The following is an 18,298-nucleotide window of genomic DNA, read 5'->3' as shown; positions in this document are numbered from 1 at the left end:
GCGAATTATTAGTGATTTTTAGGTGTGTGATACGGATTCATACAGTATGACATATAGTATATATTAATATTAATATCACTTCTCAAAGGATAAAGATATAAGAAAAAACAAACGGGAATGACTTCAAGAGGGGAAATTCTCATTCTTCTTATAGTATGTTTTATACTATTTATGCCAGGAACCGACTATGAACTAGCTGAGGATGAGCGACAACTGTTGGATACATTCAATAGTGAACGCAACAGACTGAGAAGCGTTCTATTCAATTCAACTTACGAATCAGGATATGGAAACATTACTGGTCTTCGAATGAGTTATAAAGATGCAATGGATAACCGAAACTTGTCGCTATACCCATTCCCTGATAAGGACTATGATCATTTTCAAGAAACTGAAGAGTATTCAATTTTGCCAAACTATGTCAGTGCGCTTGCTAATGATGTGTGGTATACAAATAGCCACAACAAGCATGGCCAATCCTTATTTATGAAAAACTTAACAGGATCATTCAGAGGTAAATTCAAAACCTCTGCACTAAATTTTTCCAAAATTCCAATGCCAGTTCCCGAATATTTGTCACCATATGTGTATGAAAATCCATTTGATAGAAGTCGTAATAATTATGAGGATGACGAAGACGAAAATAGCAATTTTGCTAATGCTCAAAATGGTGCCGAGGAAGCCAATTCGGTTGCTGATGGTACAGGCTTTTCTGAGGATTCAGCTTCGGATTCATTTTACGATAATGGATCGAGATACAATACCTTGTCAGATAATAGAGCTTATGTATCCCAAAGAATAGGCAATGTCAGCAATATAGAAGTTGGTGACTTTTATATTGAAGTGACAACCCAAAGAAATGGAGAGGATAATCTTACAAATTCAAACATTTTTCCAGTCATTATAAACATGCAATTGACTGACACTGACCAAACTGAAGTACATCCTATCTCCATGAGCGGAATGTATTTTCTTGATAATGGTAACATATTTGCCACCACTAGATCAGCCAAGTTTGAAAGTTACTACGCGTTACCTCACTTGTTGCTCAATGAGAATAATTTTGAAGCGGTGAAATCATATATGGTGGAAAAGTTTCAGTATCATGAATCTCTTGAATCCCTGAGCGTGCACAAGAATTTAACATTTGATGTTTTGAGAGAAGATGCTAGAGAAACTTTGAAATGTGAATTTGTGAGCTACTTGAATTTCAACCCGGTGAATTTAACAAAAGAAGAATTAGAAATGATTGATGATGAGATTCTTGATCCGATAGGTCGCCCAACAGCTGAGATTCCTAAATTTGTAATTAATCAAGGGCTTTTTTATTCACCAGACTGTGGGATTTTATTTGAAATCAACAATTTGGAAGGTAGAAGCCATTATTCTCAAATCTCTCGGATTAGGAAGGTAGTGATTGGAGTCATGATTTTGGTTTCATTGCAACTATATTTATTAATTCGTCAAATGAATTTGACCAATACCCCTCCTAGAATTTCTAGAATATCTTACCACACCTTATCAATTATGAACTTGATAGATGGGACTCTCACAATGATATTGCTTATATCTACGGTAATTGTCTTTGATTTGTATATTTCCTTGGCAATCGCCGCATTGATTACATTCACGCTTTCATCAATATTTGAGCTCCGGTACATGGTTGGTATATACATGCTACAGATGAATGAGCAAAATGTTGATTTATGGACGATTTTAAGAGGCAATCCAACTGATGATTCAAGCAATAATGAAAGCAGTAGCAATAACGGTGATGTATTACCTACCAGTACAGGAGGATTCCAGACCCAGGCCGGTAATTTGAATACAAATACTACTACTACCACAAACTTTGAGGATGAGCGCACGGTTTCATCGAATTTATACTCCAGGTTTTTCTTTTCCCTAATTTTCTGTTCATTTTTGGTTGTTAATGTTTCAACTTGGGGTAGAGCTCCTAGATTCTTCACCGAAAAGTTGATACTTGTGTTTATCAATTCTTATTGGTACCCACAAATTGTGCGAAATGTCATTCGTGGCTCTAGAACTTCGTTCAGTTGGGAGTTTATAATTGGGACCTCAATTGTTCGATTACTTCCAATTTATTATGTTCTTGGTTATTCCAATAATGTGTTCCATCACCACACAGATTACAATTTCTTAATTGGCCTTACAATATTCAAGTTAATTTCCATCGCCGCACTTTACATCCAGGAGAAGTTCGGTCCTAGGGTATTAATTCCAAAACGGTACTTGCCAAATATTTATAACTACCATCCAACTCTTTCACTCGCTGATTTAGAAAATGGGTTTGGTATTGATTTGCTCAACTCAAAACATAAGACGGTTGTCTCATCAAACGGGGATCACACACATAAAGAAATATTTAAAATGGACTGTGCCATTTGTATGACAGATGTGGATATTCCAGTGACCACGAAAAACGAAGGTTTCACAGATGGTCACGATAGTGTCGCAGAGGATGACAGGTTGTTGAATGGAACTGATACGAAGCTAGTAGTAGCTGATGATTTTATGATCACACCATGTCATCATATTTTCCATAATGATTGTCTTGAAAACTGGATGAGATATAAATTGAAGTGTCCAGTGTGTAGAAACCCCTTGCCTCCAATATGATATTATGGATGGGTAATCAAATCAGTATATTCTTCTTAATTTTTATTTTCTATTTTGGGTCTTTCGATAGAGTTTTCTCTAGTTAATACTTCACTTCATAATTTGCACTTGTCATTATTCTGTCAATTTCATTCTCCTATCTTCCAAATGGAGATTTCTGATATGGGATGTTACTCTATTTTGCAGTATAAAGAAGCAGAATTCTCACTCTTGTTCATTTTAATTTTTTTTTTTTTTTTTTTTTGTGGTTCTGTGTTTCAATAAAGGTTTTGTTATTTGTTTTATTTGCATAGTCTGTAGATTCCTATTCCCTTATGACAGCAACTGGCAGATTATATAGGGGGCAATTAGGGGGTGTGTCGGAGTAAAGAGGAAGAAAATCTTATCAAAAAAACAAAAGCGAAAACAGCGAGATCAGTTGACAGGTCAAAATGAAAAATAGATAGCTGGAGAGAGAACTACATATCCACAAATATAATTTCCATAATTCACTTTTACTTTCTCGTTAGTTGTTTATTTATTGCTTGATGCAAAAGTCAAGAAATAGATAATCAGTACCATTATATTCAATTGATACCAAAAGTTGTCTTAAGGAGTTGGGTTTGGGGTAACCGATAACCTATTTTACAAATTTAAGCGATGTCCAAAAACTTTAGGATTCTAATATGCGTCCTGGCTCTATTTTCTATGGTTGCTGCCGATATGAACATGCCTATGGATGAGCCAGACCAAGATCGTGATCTATCAGTCTATCTCAAAAACTTCAAGTGGGATTCTTTCCATTGGCTAATGTCACTTGTTTTGGTTTTGATTCTTCCATCAATCAGCACGGCGTTTGCCTTTGCCGAGAGAAACATACTTGCCACTAATTTCTTCTTGATTTCTACTGGTTACTCGCTTTTTGAGGCGTTATTTCTCCGATTCAATGATCCAAATGACCATGAAAATCGGACGTCATTGGGGACCGCTTGGTTCTTGATGATGTTATTAGCAACCACCACTTTCTTTGGTTTGCTTCTTTCTGGTAGTAAATTTTTGCCACAATCTTTTAGATCCAAAGAAAATGTCATTGCTAGACGTGGAGAGAAGTTCGTTTCAAGAACATTCAGAACCTTTGCAGTCTTATCGAGTTTGACCGGCTGGGTAAGAATGTGCATGACAGTGGTTGCCATGCTTGGATTTTGTTATGCTAACGAAACAAACCATACAGGCCAATGTTTGGCTCATGGGATTATGGGCTCGGCCTTCATTTTCTACGGATTTGTGATGTTGTTATGGTTGATGATCCCTTGGTTTAGAAACCAAAAGACTAGATACCCTCCGGAATTCTGGGATTCTATTGTGATTAGTGTCTGGGGCTGTGTCAACACTTTTACTGAACATAGACCATGGGAACCTTGGAGCCATGGTGATTACCAGCATACTGCAATGGGGATCATTTGGTGGTGTATGGGCTTGGTGGGGATTTATCTTTCGAAAGATGGGCATCGTTCATTTGTTCCGGGGCTCATCATTGCGATTACGGGCTGGGCTATGTCTGTTCATGTGCAACATTTGGAAATTAGTACCAAGGTACACTATTTCTTCGGTTTGGCCCTTATGTTTGCTGGGTTTGGGAGAGTTATTGAAATTGCCTTTGTCTTGAAGGACCAGCGTTCAATTCCAGGGAAGATCATGTCATTCCAATACGTCGCTCCTTTTGGATTGGTCGAAGCAGGTTTAATGTTTATGGGTGCCAATGAGGAGCAATTGATTCTTGTCAAAGATATGGGAGCAGGACACTCATCTTACATCATGTTGCTAACATCTGGAGCGGCATTAATCATCTTGTGGATGGTGCTCATCATTGAACTTTATTTGAAACTTGTTGGGGTTGATAAGTATAGTGGAGGAGATCTGTCAATTATGAATAGAGACGAATATTCAACATTGGAACATCAACCGGCTGTACAATTGGAAAATGAAGTAGAAGAAACCAGAGGGGCTGAGGATTTTGAACTTGATTCATTGGATGACTATTAGTTGTCTTCTTATCTGGGTAATTAATTTGATTAAGTTCTTTTTCTCGTTACATAGATTGACTAGGAAGATCAAACTTTGAAATCTCCGTTACTTATGCTTAAGCTCCATTCAATGTTAAAATCCTATTGCAATATCGTTTTGAACAAATCATAATTTATTGGAAGAAGGTCAAAGATTATGATGATATCATTCCGGTACACGTGGTATATCTTTGTTAATTGTTCTTTAATGTCAAGATTGGCTTATTTTTATATATAGTGGATAGACTAAATGACTGACCAAAAAATAAAATAAAAAGTAAAAACAAATTGAAATTTAAGCCATTCAAAACCCTACTCGAAATTTTGTAAAGTTTGAACTTCTGTGGAGATACCAGCAATGATAGTTATAGTAGCATGTATACCTAAGACAGGTTTGAGAAAAAAACACTCCGTTATTGCTCATAAAACTGTCATAAATAATCCAAAAAAATTCAATCCATTCTTGGAAAAGAAAAGGAAACAGGGGCCATCTAAAATTCAACATAAATTCATGTCAGTATACTTATTTGTGTTATTTTATCATCAATCGGATTATTGAATTAGTCACAATCTATTTATTGCTGTTGTATGAATTTTTTCTTTTCTTTTTTTTTTTTTTTTGTCATAGATTTTATAAAGTTATCTGAAAGATCAGTTCACGGCAAAATAAATATCTATTCCATCAGATGCATGAGGATACATGACGAAAGAGAACCTTAAGTGCTGGGCAGAAAATTTTTCTTTCTTTTTTTAACCTTGTGATCCTAATACCCTGTAATAGAATAAAAAGATGCTCGCTTAAGACAATTACAACATTAATTATGTGTATCGTGAGTCAGATTTCACAATAGGTGGAAAATAGTAACTATTGTAATTATGGATTAATTTATTCTGGTACACCGATGATCAGTGCCAAAGAATAGTAAGTGACTGAAAAAAAAAGAATAAAAGGTTGAAGGGGATTCTGCGCAAGCCGAATGTGCCATCAAAGAGGATTTTGACGAGAAGGTTTTGCGAGAAAAACCCCGCCTATTCTTTGGCCATCAACTGTGCGAACATACATGGACATGCTGTCTGTAAATTGACGGTGTGGATGGGAGCGCTATGACTATTGGTGTAATTACTACTGGTGAAGTAGTTGTAGTGATAAATATTGATAGAATCACTACCATCATTAGTATTAAGTAATATTGGCTATTGATTGCGGTGGTAACACCAGTAGTGGCAATCGTGCCAGCATCTTCAATATTGAGTCTTTAAAAATAGAGAGATGGAATAGATAATTTTTTGTCATCGAACTCAAAACGAATTAAACTTTGCACAAACAAAACAACAGAAATGCGGAAATTCAGGTGGAAATGATCACCTACATACAGAGAAATACCACAAGGGTGTATATCAACAATAAAGTAAAAATTTTTGAGGAAATGACCTCTGAAAACACATTCAAAACATATTCTTTCATAATGTAGTTTAACAACATCTAATGGTAATGCCTTTTACGAAAAAATAAAGAATCTACAGAAATGCAGGTTAAATATAGTTATTCACTCATTTAACTAGCAAAAAAATCTACTGAACATTTTTTTTTCCGTTGTTGGGAGTCATGCTGTTCTCATAATCTTGGCATTAGAGTGTGCCTCTCGAAATAGTTTGGCTGATGCAGTCTGGTATTTACTAGAATTTTTTCTTTTTTTTTTTTTCAATACTTTTAACACCTTTTTCCAATATTGTAATTTACCGTATGTGAGTGATGTATTTCATTTATAATAATATATATAGTTATATCCTTGATGGTTTTAGAGATTATTTTTTTTCATAAATAAGAGTTGTATCAGAAAGTCCCATATGTGTACCAAAAAAAAAAAAAAGAAAGAAAAAAAAACTTTTTTTTTATCGATTCCATCTTCGCTCCGTTCTCGGGATTAGATCCAGATGTTGTGGCTTAATCACGTGCACAACAAACCTTAAAACCTTCTCACTTGTCTGAGCTCACTGATCCTGTTTGATTATGCATATATTATGCAGTCTATCATGTACATATCCGCACGGCCACGCAAGCCCCTCGAGCAAAAAATCAGCGCTCTCCCCCATATAAAGGCAGCGGGAAATCCCACCAGTCTCCTAAACCTCACTTCCTCGATATTACTTTAGTGTTATAGTGCCTCTCTTGAATTGTCTTCCCTTTTTGCTCTGTTATCCTTACCTATTATTAATATTGCAGGTGCTCTTGGAGTTTGTTTTCGCAAAGATAATTTCAACCCACAGGAAAATTTAATACCGCTACAATTTATTAGTTAAGAACAACTAAAAAAAGAAAAACCTCCTATGATATACTCACGTTACCAAGCGTACTACTCTTTATTATTGTATCATTAATTTGGCTAACGCTCTTTGAAACCAAATTCCTTTTTACTGATTGATTTTGTGGTTCTGACTTTCAAAACCATATTATTAACTTCACATTCATACACTACAATCTACAAGATACGCTCTATAAATAGAGAAACTGATAAATTTTGTTCATATCCAAACAATAAAGAAAACTAATAATCCTCAAGAGCCATGGTTACTGCAGAAGAATTACTCTTTGGTGAAAATGACAAAAAGCCAGTATTCAATGATAGATCACAAATCAAGTCATGGATTCAGAATAGATTGATGCCTTTGGGGATTTTGATCGTCATTGAAAGATCTGACGTTGCTAAAATTGTTTTCAAGTGCAAGTCTTACCGTTACTCTTCTTCATTTAAAAAAGTACGTCAAAAAAGAGTTTCTAAAAAACAGAAGCTTTTGTTGCAACAGCAAGGGTTATTAGAAACTTTAGAATTACAACAAAAGGACAAACAAAAGAAAGCAAAGAAAAACAGCAATTGTTCTTGTCCATTCCGTATCAGAGCAAACTACTCTGTTAGAACTAATAAATGGACCATCGTGATTGTCAATGGTAAACATAACCATCCTTTGAAAAATTGCCAGTCGAATGCCGGTGAATTTTTCAACGACGATTCCTTCAACCGCGACATCCAAGTTAACTTGGTGAAGAAGAGATTCCATACCAATCCACATGAACCAGAAATGATTGAAGATAAGGAAATAAAAAATGCTTCTGTGGGAACTGTATCTTCGAAATCGTTATCATTTTCCAATGCAAGCTCCGCTTCTAACCCAAGTACTCCAAATAGTTTGCTATTACCATCCTATGATAACTCCACCAGCCAAATGTTATTGGGAGTCAATCTCAACCAAGCCAGCTCAGTGAATTTAAGCGACAGTTATTCGGTATCTTCTCCAATTTCATCTTGTGATAATTCAATGGAAGATTTCCTTAGCACACGTGGGTCTTCGGCACATTTGACTGCTGCTATTGAAGGAACATCGAACATCGATCAGAGTATAAATCATGGCAATTACAATTTTTCTGATGATTGGAAATTCACTGGTAATCAAGAAGTTTATTCATCAAGTTATGCTTCTCCATTCTTCGAGCCAGTTAGAGATGATCAATTGCCTGAAGGTATATCTACCGTAAATAGTCTTATTGATGATTTTTTCACCAGAAATAGTGGTGCCCCACAACAGAGTATGGATATGATGAACCGAAACATGTCAATGAACATGAACCAAAACGTGTCATATGTCCAGCTAAATGATAGCACCCAAGAACTTCCAAGATCGAAACCAGAGGATACTTCTTTTAACTTCTCTAAAATAGACGATATATCAATGAGGGCTAACTACAATTCCACAATGCCATTCATGACGGATTCAGCTTTTAACAATGTCCACAACAACATGTTGTCTAATTTGGATTATGGTGTGCCAGCTTGCCCCGTTATAAATATGAATGACATGGGAATGGTTACTGACATTGACATGAATAACTATGACAACTCTGAACCTCAGTTTTCTATGAATGGTAACATGAACGCCACAAATGGTAATGAAGATTATTCAAATATTCCAATCACCACCTTTGTTGATGATTGTCCTGCAATGTACTAGAGCGAGGGATATTTGATTTTAACTTAATGTTTTTCTTTTCAATAACTTCTTTCTTTTCCTTTATTCTTCAATTCGTCTTTGATCCATTGCTTTTAAATTAACCTATAAACTTTTTTCAGTAAAAAAAAAAGAACTTTAATTGTTAAAATGCCTTTTAAAGTTTACGACCCTATTTTTTTTGACATTTTTCTACTTCTTTTAATGTTTTGTTTTATGCGTATCACCAATAATGAACTGAATTTTAAACTGTAGACACCTACGACAATACTTATGCTACTACCAGAAGTGCTAGAAGATCCATTTTCAACCGCGAAAACACCAAAAAAAAAAATATAGCATGATTTAGACATTTCTCACTTTGATGGTCCCATAGGATTATCTATTCGATCAGATCCCCTGTTATTCTGGACTGATTTTCCGACTGAAAGATCAACCCTGCATAAAAAAAAAAAAAGCAAGTCAAAATTTCAAGACCCCGAAGTCGCTTTTCGTTGTCATAGTTCCCTCTGGCATGAAAAATAGAAATGATTGGCGACAAATAGACTAAGTGGGCCTATTACTAGCAGCATAATATTGTTGTGTCCAATTTCTGCCCGGGGACATTTGCCTCGGGTACCCCGGCAACTTGGCAACTGATTTTCACAGGAATGTAAATGAATGAGGTGGAAGCATTTCACCTTTCGACACAGATCTACCATATGTTTTTGGTTTTCCACTTTTTTATGGACAAACAATAATTGTTCAATGAAATTGGAAAGGAACAAATTTCCTCACTTTCTTTTTACCATAGAAGCCAAAGGTTGGTATATTTGAGAAAATTTTTGTAACACACATACGGTACTACTTTTATAGAAAAAGAACTGCTGTGTTCAATGCCGCCAAGCTGTTAATACCGATTGAACATATATACCTCATAAATCAACAGGAGCAGAATTACTTACAAGAAAAGAAATGCTTTGATTTCACGAATTACATAGTATGTATTATGGGCGATGATTGTTTCCTCTTCACTTCACCTCACCAGCAAATACTTATATACCTTTTATTGACTGTTAATAATAGTCACCAAAGTCTTCCATCCAGGAGATTCAAATAATTCAAAACATAAGTTGACATCATGTGTGGTGGCAATCTTAGAGATCAATCTTTCTTCTGCTGGTGACAAGATATCAACACTGAACAAATAACACACCAAATGAAAGTCAGACATCAACTTCATGAATTCATTCATGTTATTATCATTGTATGTTGTGGATTGTAAAGATAAATGACGATTGATAGCCATCAAATCAGCACCTTCACCAATGTGGTGACGGTTTTCAATTGGAAATTTCTTGGGCGATATGAATTTTGGCGTTGGAGATTGTGGGAAACCATGAGTTAAAGTAACCAATAAATAATCATCAGGAAATGCTGGCTTAGCATTTTGCTTGACCACAATATTGTATTGATTCTTGAATTTGTAAAAAATGTCAGGCACGTACCGCTTTTCAGTTTTATCATTGATATAAACCATCGATGGATGAGTTGAACCACTTATCAAATCGGCTTTTACCAATCCTTCAGCGGAGGCGCTCACTTGATAACTAGAGATTTCAATTTCTTGTTCCAAATTACCTGAGATCACGCATGTGACAAACTTGGACGAATAAACTCCCGACACCGAATGTCTGGTGTAATTAGGATTATTTATTTGTTGATGAGCCGCAAATAGCACTTCCAATGAAGATAAGAAATAAGAATCTTTGTGTCTTTTGCAAACTACTGACCCGTCGCCGTTTCCAGAATCAGTCAAGTCAGTGAAAATCACCCCCACTTTCGATAATCCACACAATTTGGCAGTTTCAGTGATTTTGGCCTCATCTTCCCAAGGCAATAAAGTGATACCGTCATTATCATCCTTTTGTGGTGGTTCGTAAATTGCTTCCACCACCGCTTTAATCCCCAATGGCACCAAAGGATACTCTTCATATTTACCGTACAAGTACCCTAATCTTTGAGTCCCGCTACTTCTCCAACTATCAATAAATGTGTTGATGACTTGAGAGTCTGCAAACTCTACATGATCTACCATTCTGAAATCTTGTGGCTGTAAAGTGATTGCCGAAGGTTGGCATTTCGAACAAATACCCTCTGGCCAAGGTTTGTGCCCACCCACACAATTCTTGGTCACTTCAAATGACGGTTCCTTGAGTGGAGGGATGTAAGATGAGCCGTTTGCTTTGTTTGCTGATTGGTTAAGTTCATTTAAGTGTGCATGGAACGATTTGTGTTTGATCTTGTGTTCAGCCAAGTATTGTTGGTCCCATGGTGGCAACGGGGAACAGTATTCACACATCCCGGAGTCCCCATGACGACATAGAGAAGATCTCTTACGGGGAATGAGCCCCTGCTGTTTATCTAGAATGGTATCCACTTCCAATTGTGTTACTCTAGAAGGCTCGATCGCCCCATCATGGGCTGGCGGGTTGGTGATACCACTTTCAATTGTGGTATCAACGACATTGGCATCTTCATAAGTAATGAATAGCATATCACCATGTCTATATATAAGGGTTAGTTGTGAATCCTGACTTCATATTTCAAAACATAATTCTGAACCAATGGTTTACTTACTTAAAATTCAATTGACTAGGAGTTTGGCCACATAAACTTGTAACCATCTCGCCGCCTCCATTTGGTTTATCGGAAATCTTTGCCGAGCTCAAATCAACATTCTTTAGCGACTTTGAAAGCTATTTCAAAGTGTTAGTAGAAACGCTTTGTCTCACTGAGTTCTCACAAAACACTAGCAACTACTTAAAAAATTGCAATACTGAATCAATAACAATGATCACATTGATTATTCATCCTTAACCCCAAGTTCTGAGTAAAAAAAGACTTACCTCTTCCATTGCTCCCTTGAAGTCCTGGTTGGCATCGACATTCACTCTGAACATCCCATCTTTGGTTCTAAAACGAAGAATCTATTATCAGTTAGTTCAACTTTCCCTGTGGCCAAAATACCATGCAACTAGTTCCAAAAGCATCTTCCCAGAGCTCAATGGGATTGCGACACATACCATTTTGTCTCCCTTATCTTTTTGAAATACGTTCTTGTCTTACTAACTAAGAATGATATGATTCTTGTTAATTGTAGCGTCCAAGATCACACTAGAAGTGAGTTTGCCTTCGTATATCAATTTTCCATAGCGGCAGATGACGGCAGGGTAATGAGCTACAGAGTTCCTGTTTTCTGACACTAGTAGAAGATTACACCATACTCTTTGCACTCTCCTCAGACCAGGACAAAATCATATTTATGAATATAGCTTGTTTTCATTCTTTTGCATTAAGAAAGCCAATGACATGAAATCCTATATATATATATATAAAACAAAAAAAAAAGAAAAAAAAAGAAAAAAAAAAAAGGGATCAATGAAGTGTTCCTTTAAAAAAAAAAATTAAATCTAATAACTACTGTAAGCTCCACTAGTGTTTCCGTCATCATCAAATCTATCTGAGCTTGGTGACGCTGCTTCTAGTTGTCTAATCATAAATGAAGGATGTTGACCTCCTTTGTCTTGTAATTCTTTGAACACTTTCACCGGTTTCTCTTCAGGGCCCAATATTCTTTCTTTATCGCCATAACAAATTACCAATACGTAGTTTCTCCAGTCCACGTTGTTGATTTTATGTTTTATCATTGCCTTTTGTAAAACTTTATAACATGGGTCATCATACTTGGCTTTAAGTTGCTTCAACGGTTCTGTTCTTACCCCAGTCGGAGTACTGGAGACTCCCAGTAGTGGGCCTGGTGATTGCTGTATCGACTGTTGACCTTGTATTGTAGTTGGACTGTTAAAGTTGCCATGTGTAGAAGAGCTTGGTGCAGAAAGAACCCCAAGGGCATTACTGCCACCATAATTATTAACACTGCTACTAGTGTATAAGGAAACGTTGGACTGTTGATGACTAAGTGGAGGATACGTGCCAGAATTAGGAGTCTGCAATGCAGTTTGCGCAGTTTGATAGGCACTTGTACCCACAGTAGGCGATGGAGTCCCTGTGAGGAGATTTTTACTAACTGTGATGGCACCAGCTTTAATACTTGAATTAGACAAGGTCCTTTGATGTATATCTTGCTGTGCTACTTGTGATTGTGTCGAGCTCCCATTAAAACTGGAGTTCGAATGTACGGATGCCTCATATGTCGATTCTAGTGGTGATCTATCATAATCTTTTCTTTCTTTGAATGGGTTGAGGAGCATCCTATCTCCGCTTTTCTTTTTCAGTCCGTTCAAATCTTCATCTTGGATAGTATTCATGCCAGTTGAGCCACCAAGTGAATCCTCAAGACTATCTCGAAGGTTACTTCTCTTATTGTACAATGGCTGATTAGTTGGCGAAGCAATATTTCGCATTGGTGATACTATGCTTGGTGACCCATTTAGACTTGAAGGTGTCAATGTACTATTCAAGAAGTAGTTGTTTTCAATAGGAGTTTGTGAGATGGAGCTATTGGCAGAGACATTGGCTTTAGCAGTTTTGTAATGTTTGACTACTGGAGCAACATCTTCTTTGAACCTTTGAAAATTCTGATGCAATTTCTTCAAGTCATGATCCATCTTTTCCACACTTTTGTCACGAGTAGAAGATTTTGAATTGTTTTTTCCCGTATTGATATCGCTGCTACTGTTGTTAGCACCACTAGTATTATTATAGACATCCTGTACTCTGCTTGAATAAAGTCTTATTATTTGATCTGAAAGATTAGTCAAGACTTGTTCTGTCAACGCTATGCTGTAATCATTGTAAAGCGCACTTGATACATTTGAAGAATTATAATTATTCATTAAATGCGAATTTAATAATATCTCATCAAAACCCTCATCGTTCGAGTATTTATCCATAAACTGCACTAGAAGTGATTCGATATTTTTCTTCAATAGTAACTTGATCTTTAACTCTTTAATGTTCATGTCGTTGAAATGCTGCATGTTCAAATAAGGTAAAATATCACCAGTAACATTGTGTTCTAGAAAAGTTCTTGCAGTTTCTTGAGATTTGCTAATTCGATTAAGATCAGTCAAATTCACAATCCAATTATGAACCTCTATTCTGGTCCAATCATAAAATTTTTTATCATTGTTCTTTTCCAAATATTTTGGGGACACAGGAGACATTGGCTTTGAGTTTGAACTGCTGGTCGAATTGTTGATACTGACTATCCTTAGATTGTTAACAGAACCACCGCTCCCCCTATTTTTATTAACTTCTATTGACGATGAGGTAGTGTTCTTAGATGATTTCTTCAATGAGAATGAGTTTTTGAAGGCCACATTATAATTGTCATGCTCCTTGCTCGAAGGTTCATTGGATTCCAAATTAAATGAAGAGTTGAGAGAGTTCTGGTCTAGTAATAGCGACTCTGGTCTTTTCATGTTCTTCCTATTCATGCTGATGATGTATGTATGCTATCAAATCTTACCAGCGATATGTAATAGAAGGAAGAAGGGAGGGTGAATTGAGATGTAGAGGCAAACAAACCGGTTGGAACCCTACGGAACAGGGTGCAATTTTTTTTTTATTTTCTTCTTTTGAAGGAGACTCCAAGTATGTGTATATGGATAATTAAAACGGTCAGATCGAGTTTGAAGAAGCGTTTTTTTCCCCTAGAATTTAACGATGTGTTAATAAATAAAGAGCTTTCTGAAGAATCGCTAGACGCACTTTGCAGGAAGAGGGAAAAAAAAAAAAAAAAAAAAAAAAAAAATTTGAGATTGAAGCCGTTTTGTCCTGGTACAGCAGTCACCTTCGAAATAAAGAATTAAAACCTGCAATATATTCGACCACATGGGTTTTTTAAAAAGAGACGAAATAAAAGGGTTCAAAATACTCCCTGTTAGAATCTCTACTTCACCCTTATTGATTTCCAAGAAGCTACACGACGAGAAGGAAGTTGTCCATTATGTATATTTCAAACAGCATCAACTGAAGGCCAATAGTGGCTCCAGCCAGGAAAAAGATATAAATGACAAAAGCATATTTGTGATCAATTTGCCCAATTGTATTGACGATTTGAAGTCCTTGAGAAACTTTTTCAGACAGATTTCTGATGCATCGTTAATCCAAGAGTGCGACATCGTCAATAATCGCTTACAACATAAAACAGATATTGATTTGAATAAATTGACCGGCGAGTATTACGATCAAGCCAATAGTGAAAGGGTTGAGGACTCGGCAAGTGATAAGAGATTGCCATTCAACACTGGGTTGGTCACATTTGTTGACAAGAGCTCGCTTAAATTGTTTATGAGTAACGTTAAGAAGCTTTCCAAATCAAATTCATTATCAAGTTTTCCTATTCTTGAAGGGCCAAATTCAGAAGAAAGCTCCACACGAATTTTCAATAGTTTAAAGAGTAAAATTTGTGATGTAGACCAATTAAAACATCATATCAATGTGTCCATCAGCAACTTCAACAAAAAGGAAGCGGAAGAAGAGGAAGAGATTCAAAATGCCGGGAAAATTATCGATGATGATGGGTTCCAGCTTGTGGTTAATAGACATAGAAAAACTAAGGCAGCCATTATGGGTAAGACTAATAGGTTGAAGTTGATGAATAATCAAGGATTAAGTAATGACTTATCGAAGAAGAGTTCGAAGAAGCAGAGACAAGATTTCTACAGATTCCAAATAAGAGAGAGAAAGAAGCAAGAAATGAACCAATTATTGATGAAATTCAGAGAAGATCAGGCAAGAATTAAGTCTTTGAAGGAGAGAAAGAGATTCAGACCTTACTGAGTGGGTATTTATTTAGGTGGCTGATGGTGTACATTAATTAATATTATAATATTTTACTCGTTTTTGTATTATTATCTAGTAGATTTTTTTTTTGTTCCTGAAGTTTTTTTGTTTTAGTTACCGTAGATCAAAAAATTCCGAATCTTTGCGGCTTACGGTAGATGTTAATATATCATTATATTATGGAAAATTACAAATCAACAGCTCAGTCATCAACCAGAAAAGGAATACTAGATGAGTCAATGATAATAGGAGGATAGTTTATTAGCAGTCCATGCTATTTACCAGACTGGTGGACCCGGTAACACTACCCGGTCGCACTCTCTCATGGCAATTCATTGGTGGAAAAAATGTTGAAAAATCTCATTGGGGGTGCTAAACCTAACGACTATTGGTCTCAATCAATAATTATCAATCATATCCTTCCATTTGTCTCCAGTTTTTGTTAGAAGCGTGAATTGCAGATCTCTTTCTGTACTATAGAAATCATCATATTTCGAAACAGTCACCTTCTCATTCACTATGCTTTTGAGAAATACCGGCAAAGCCAAATGCCTCCAGCTATTGGCAAGTAGATCTTTCACTTCAACTTCTAAAATACCCACTTCAAACACAGCTACTCCCATAACCTCTGCTAGCTCAGTTAACCCTATTATCAATAATGAACTTTCCAAGACCATACAACCCCTTCAAACTGACAAAAAAGTGGATAAGATTCTCAATAAGAGCACTAAACAGATCAGACGTGCTTGGAGAAGAGAGTATTATATCAAGAAGTCTGCCAATAAACTTGAAAAACGTATAACGGAGGTGATCAACTCTAATATGGATCATAAATCTGACCATGGGAATATTTCAACTTTGAGGCTTTTCGGTGAGTTGGTGGAACCTGGTAATCAGGCAGCGGTTGTGAGGGCTATGACTTATGAAAATTTCAGATTGATTTTGGTTAAAACCCTTGAATGTCAAAAATATTATCTGAAAAGAGCTTCAGAGTTAAGAAAGCTTTATAACTTGAATAAATCAGGTATTAATATTGCTAGCACTAAAAATGTTACTACCGGGGCATCATCAATAGAAGATGGAAATGCTTCAGTTAACGCTTTGGTTTCCCAGAATTTACAGATAAAAAAAGACTTACAATTTGTTAAGGAAATGGAAAATAAATGCTTGAGATTAACCAGAGATTTCTTTGGGATTTTCAACTCTGACCCAAAGTTTAATGAACAATTGACCATCGCAGACTATGAGCAGATTTTGAAAATGGAACTTGCTAACGATAAACCCGACAAAGCTTACCGTATTATCAAGGCCATAGAGAAAAAGTTTCCTATTGATGACGATAAAGTTATTATTGATACTGGGTTCTGGAACTTGAAATTCAAGACACTTGTATGTGCATCACCAAAATTTTGGCAATATAAGAATTCGAGATTTCCAAAATCTGGAGCCATACCAGCTGGCTACCAAAACTGGAAAGGGAAATTACCATTTGAAATAAACCTTCCTAGATTACTTCAAGAGTTTACGACTTTACTGGAATCGGGAAGACTAGTACCAAATTTAGAAACCCACACCAATTTGATTTTAGCCTTAGGGTATAATGGCAGTATCGATTTGTTGAGAAATCAACTTAAGCTGATTTGGGGTGTCGCCCCTGGCATAGAAGACAAATCAGAATTGGTCAATCTTTCTAAAGATGATCCTCTCTACCCTGATATAGAGATTTTGAAAGCTGTCGTTACCGCTTTTTCTTTTAATAGTGAATATTTGGAAGCCATTGCATACTTGTCAGAATTTGACACAAAATACAATTTTCATGATGTCAAGGTTTCTGGCAAACCTGCTGTTGGTAGTATTTGGGAAATTTGTTTCAAGTGGGCTGACTACAATACTAAACTCCCAAGTGAAGCATCGCTTAAGGACAATGCTGATTTGTTCGGAGATGAGGAATCTGCTATCGACAATGTGGACGAATTTTTGGATAAAATCTCTCAAGAGAGAGCGGTTTTGTTAGATAACATCTTCAACAGCTATTTGGCTACCACTAATGGAAACTCTCCTACGACCAGAATTTTGAATATGAGGTTCCGTCAATTGAAACAAAGTGGAAGATTAGATCAAATGATTAAAGAGTTGCCAATTTTTTATAATGCGTATCTCAGTAGACTGGATGATAAAATTCTTTGTTCATTATACTTTAACTACTGGATAAATATTTTGAATGTCTCTATGATGGGAGAGCTTTCAAATTTAGAAGCCATTAGCAAGGACGTTAATAGTGAACCTAATAATATTTCCATCATCAACAAGCAAATCATCAAAGATTTTAGAGAAAATAATGGGCCGGTGTTTATGTATACTGTTTCACAGCAGAATCTCAATTCTTTGAAGAAAGAAATTGGATATCAAAAATTGTCAACTGAGAGCAATAATCTCGTTGATTCATTGAAAGAAAAACTCGGCAAGAGAAGTCTTTGCAACGTTGAAATTCTTAAGTTATTATACTTTTATAAACCACATGGGCAAATTTTCTTCCAAATTCTCGAAGAAAAATACGTTCAATTGAGTAGTCAAATAATTGAGCAAAGAAAGAATATTTCCAAACAATATGATGAAGAGGATGATGAGAGCTTTTTTGGTATTTTTTGAAAGGTCGAATATACTAAAGATAATGTTATGTCAATGTTCTGAATAAAAAGATATATATAAAGGAAACTCATTTAATTCTTTGAGCTAATGCTTTGTTCTGTATAAAATTTAAACACTTTAATATTCTAAATGCAATTCATAAAGTAGAGAGCGAAGGGGAAAATAAAGGGTGA

The 18,298-nt window shown here is 36.0% G+C and overlaps 7 protein-coding genes across 7 annotated transcripts; 5 read left to right on the top strand and 2 right to left on the bottom strand. All coding sequences in view use genetic code 12, as the record gives it.

Annotated features, from left to right (window-relative positions):
- Positions 1–171: 171 nt before the first annotated feature.
- On the top strand, positions 172–2,640 carry TUL1 (ubiquitin-protein ligase TUL1; the record flags this gene model as incomplete). The annotated part of the gene is made up of 1 exon (XM_064999542.1): positions 172–2,640. One exon carries the CDS (start codon positions 172–174, stop codon positions 2,638–2,640), a length of 2,469 nt encoding a protein of 822 aa, XP_064855614.1.
- A 639-nt stretch (positions 2,641–3,279) lies between these two features.
- YTP1 (Ytp1p) lies at positions 3,280–4,662 on the top strand (the record flags this gene model as incomplete). Its single annotated transcript, XM_064999541.1, has 1 exon — positions 3,280–4,662. One exon carries the CDS (start codon positions 3,280–3,282, stop codon positions 4,660–4,662), a length of 1,383 nt encoding a protein of 460 aa, XP_064855613.1.
- Positions 4,663–7,247: 2,585 nt separating this feature from the next.
- DASC09_059560 (DNA-binding transcription factor) lies at positions 7,248–8,687 on the top strand (the record flags this gene model as incomplete). Its single annotated transcript, XM_064999540.1, has 1 exon — positions 7,248–8,687. The coding sequence occupies one exon, from the start codon at positions 7,248–7,250 to the stop codon at positions 8,685–8,687; it is 1,440 nt and encodes a 479-aa protein (XP_064855612.1).
- A 1,042-nt stretch (positions 8,688–9,729) lies between these two features.
- Positions 9,730–11,752, bottom strand: NPL4 (nuclear protein localization protein 4; the record flags this gene model as incomplete). Its single annotated transcript, XM_064999539.1, has 4 exons — positions 9,730–11,230; positions 11,304–11,422; positions 11,573–11,653; positions 11,750–11,752. 4 exons carry the CDS (start codon positions 11,750–11,752, stop codon positions 9,730–9,732), a joined length of 1,704 nt encoding a protein of 567 aa, XP_064855611.1.
- A 384-nt stretch (positions 11,753–12,136) lies between these two features.
- On the bottom strand, positions 12,137–14,125 carry STE50 (Ste50p; the record flags this gene model as incomplete). Its single annotated transcript, XM_064999538.1, has 1 exon — positions 12,137–14,125. One exon carries the CDS (start codon positions 14,123–14,125, stop codon positions 12,137–12,139), a length of 1,989 nt encoding a protein of 662 aa, XP_064855610.1.
- Positions 14,126–14,522: 397 nt separating this feature from the next.
- Positions 14,523–15,473, top strand: RRP7 (Rrp7p; the record flags this gene model as incomplete). Its single annotated transcript, XM_064999537.1, has 1 exon — positions 14,523–15,473. One exon carries the CDS (start codon positions 14,523–14,525, stop codon positions 15,471–15,473), a length of 951 nt encoding a protein of 316 aa, XP_064855609.1.
- Positions 15,474–15,995: 522 nt separating this feature from the next.
- DASC09_059520 (uncharacterized protein) lies at positions 15,996–18,125 on the top strand (the record flags this gene model as incomplete). The annotated part of the gene is made up of 1 exon (XM_064999536.1): positions 15,996–18,125. The coding sequence occupies one exon, from the start codon at positions 15,996–15,998 to the stop codon at positions 18,123–18,125; it is 2,130 nt and encodes a 709-aa protein (XP_064855608.1).
- Between the last annotated feature and the right edge of the window lie 173 nt (positions 18,126–18,298).

This window comes from Saccharomycopsis crataegensis, assembly GCF_037102585.1.
Source record: "Saccharomycopsis crataegensis DNA, jcf7180000000098, whole genome shotgun sequence".
Classification (NCBI taxonomy): Eukaryota; Fungi; Ascomycota; class Saccharomycetes; order Ascoideales; family Saccharomycopsidaceae; genus Saccharomycopsis; species Saccharomycopsis crataegensis.
Note: the sequence above shows the minus strand (reverse complement) of the source record. Positions and strands in the feature narration are given on the sequence as shown.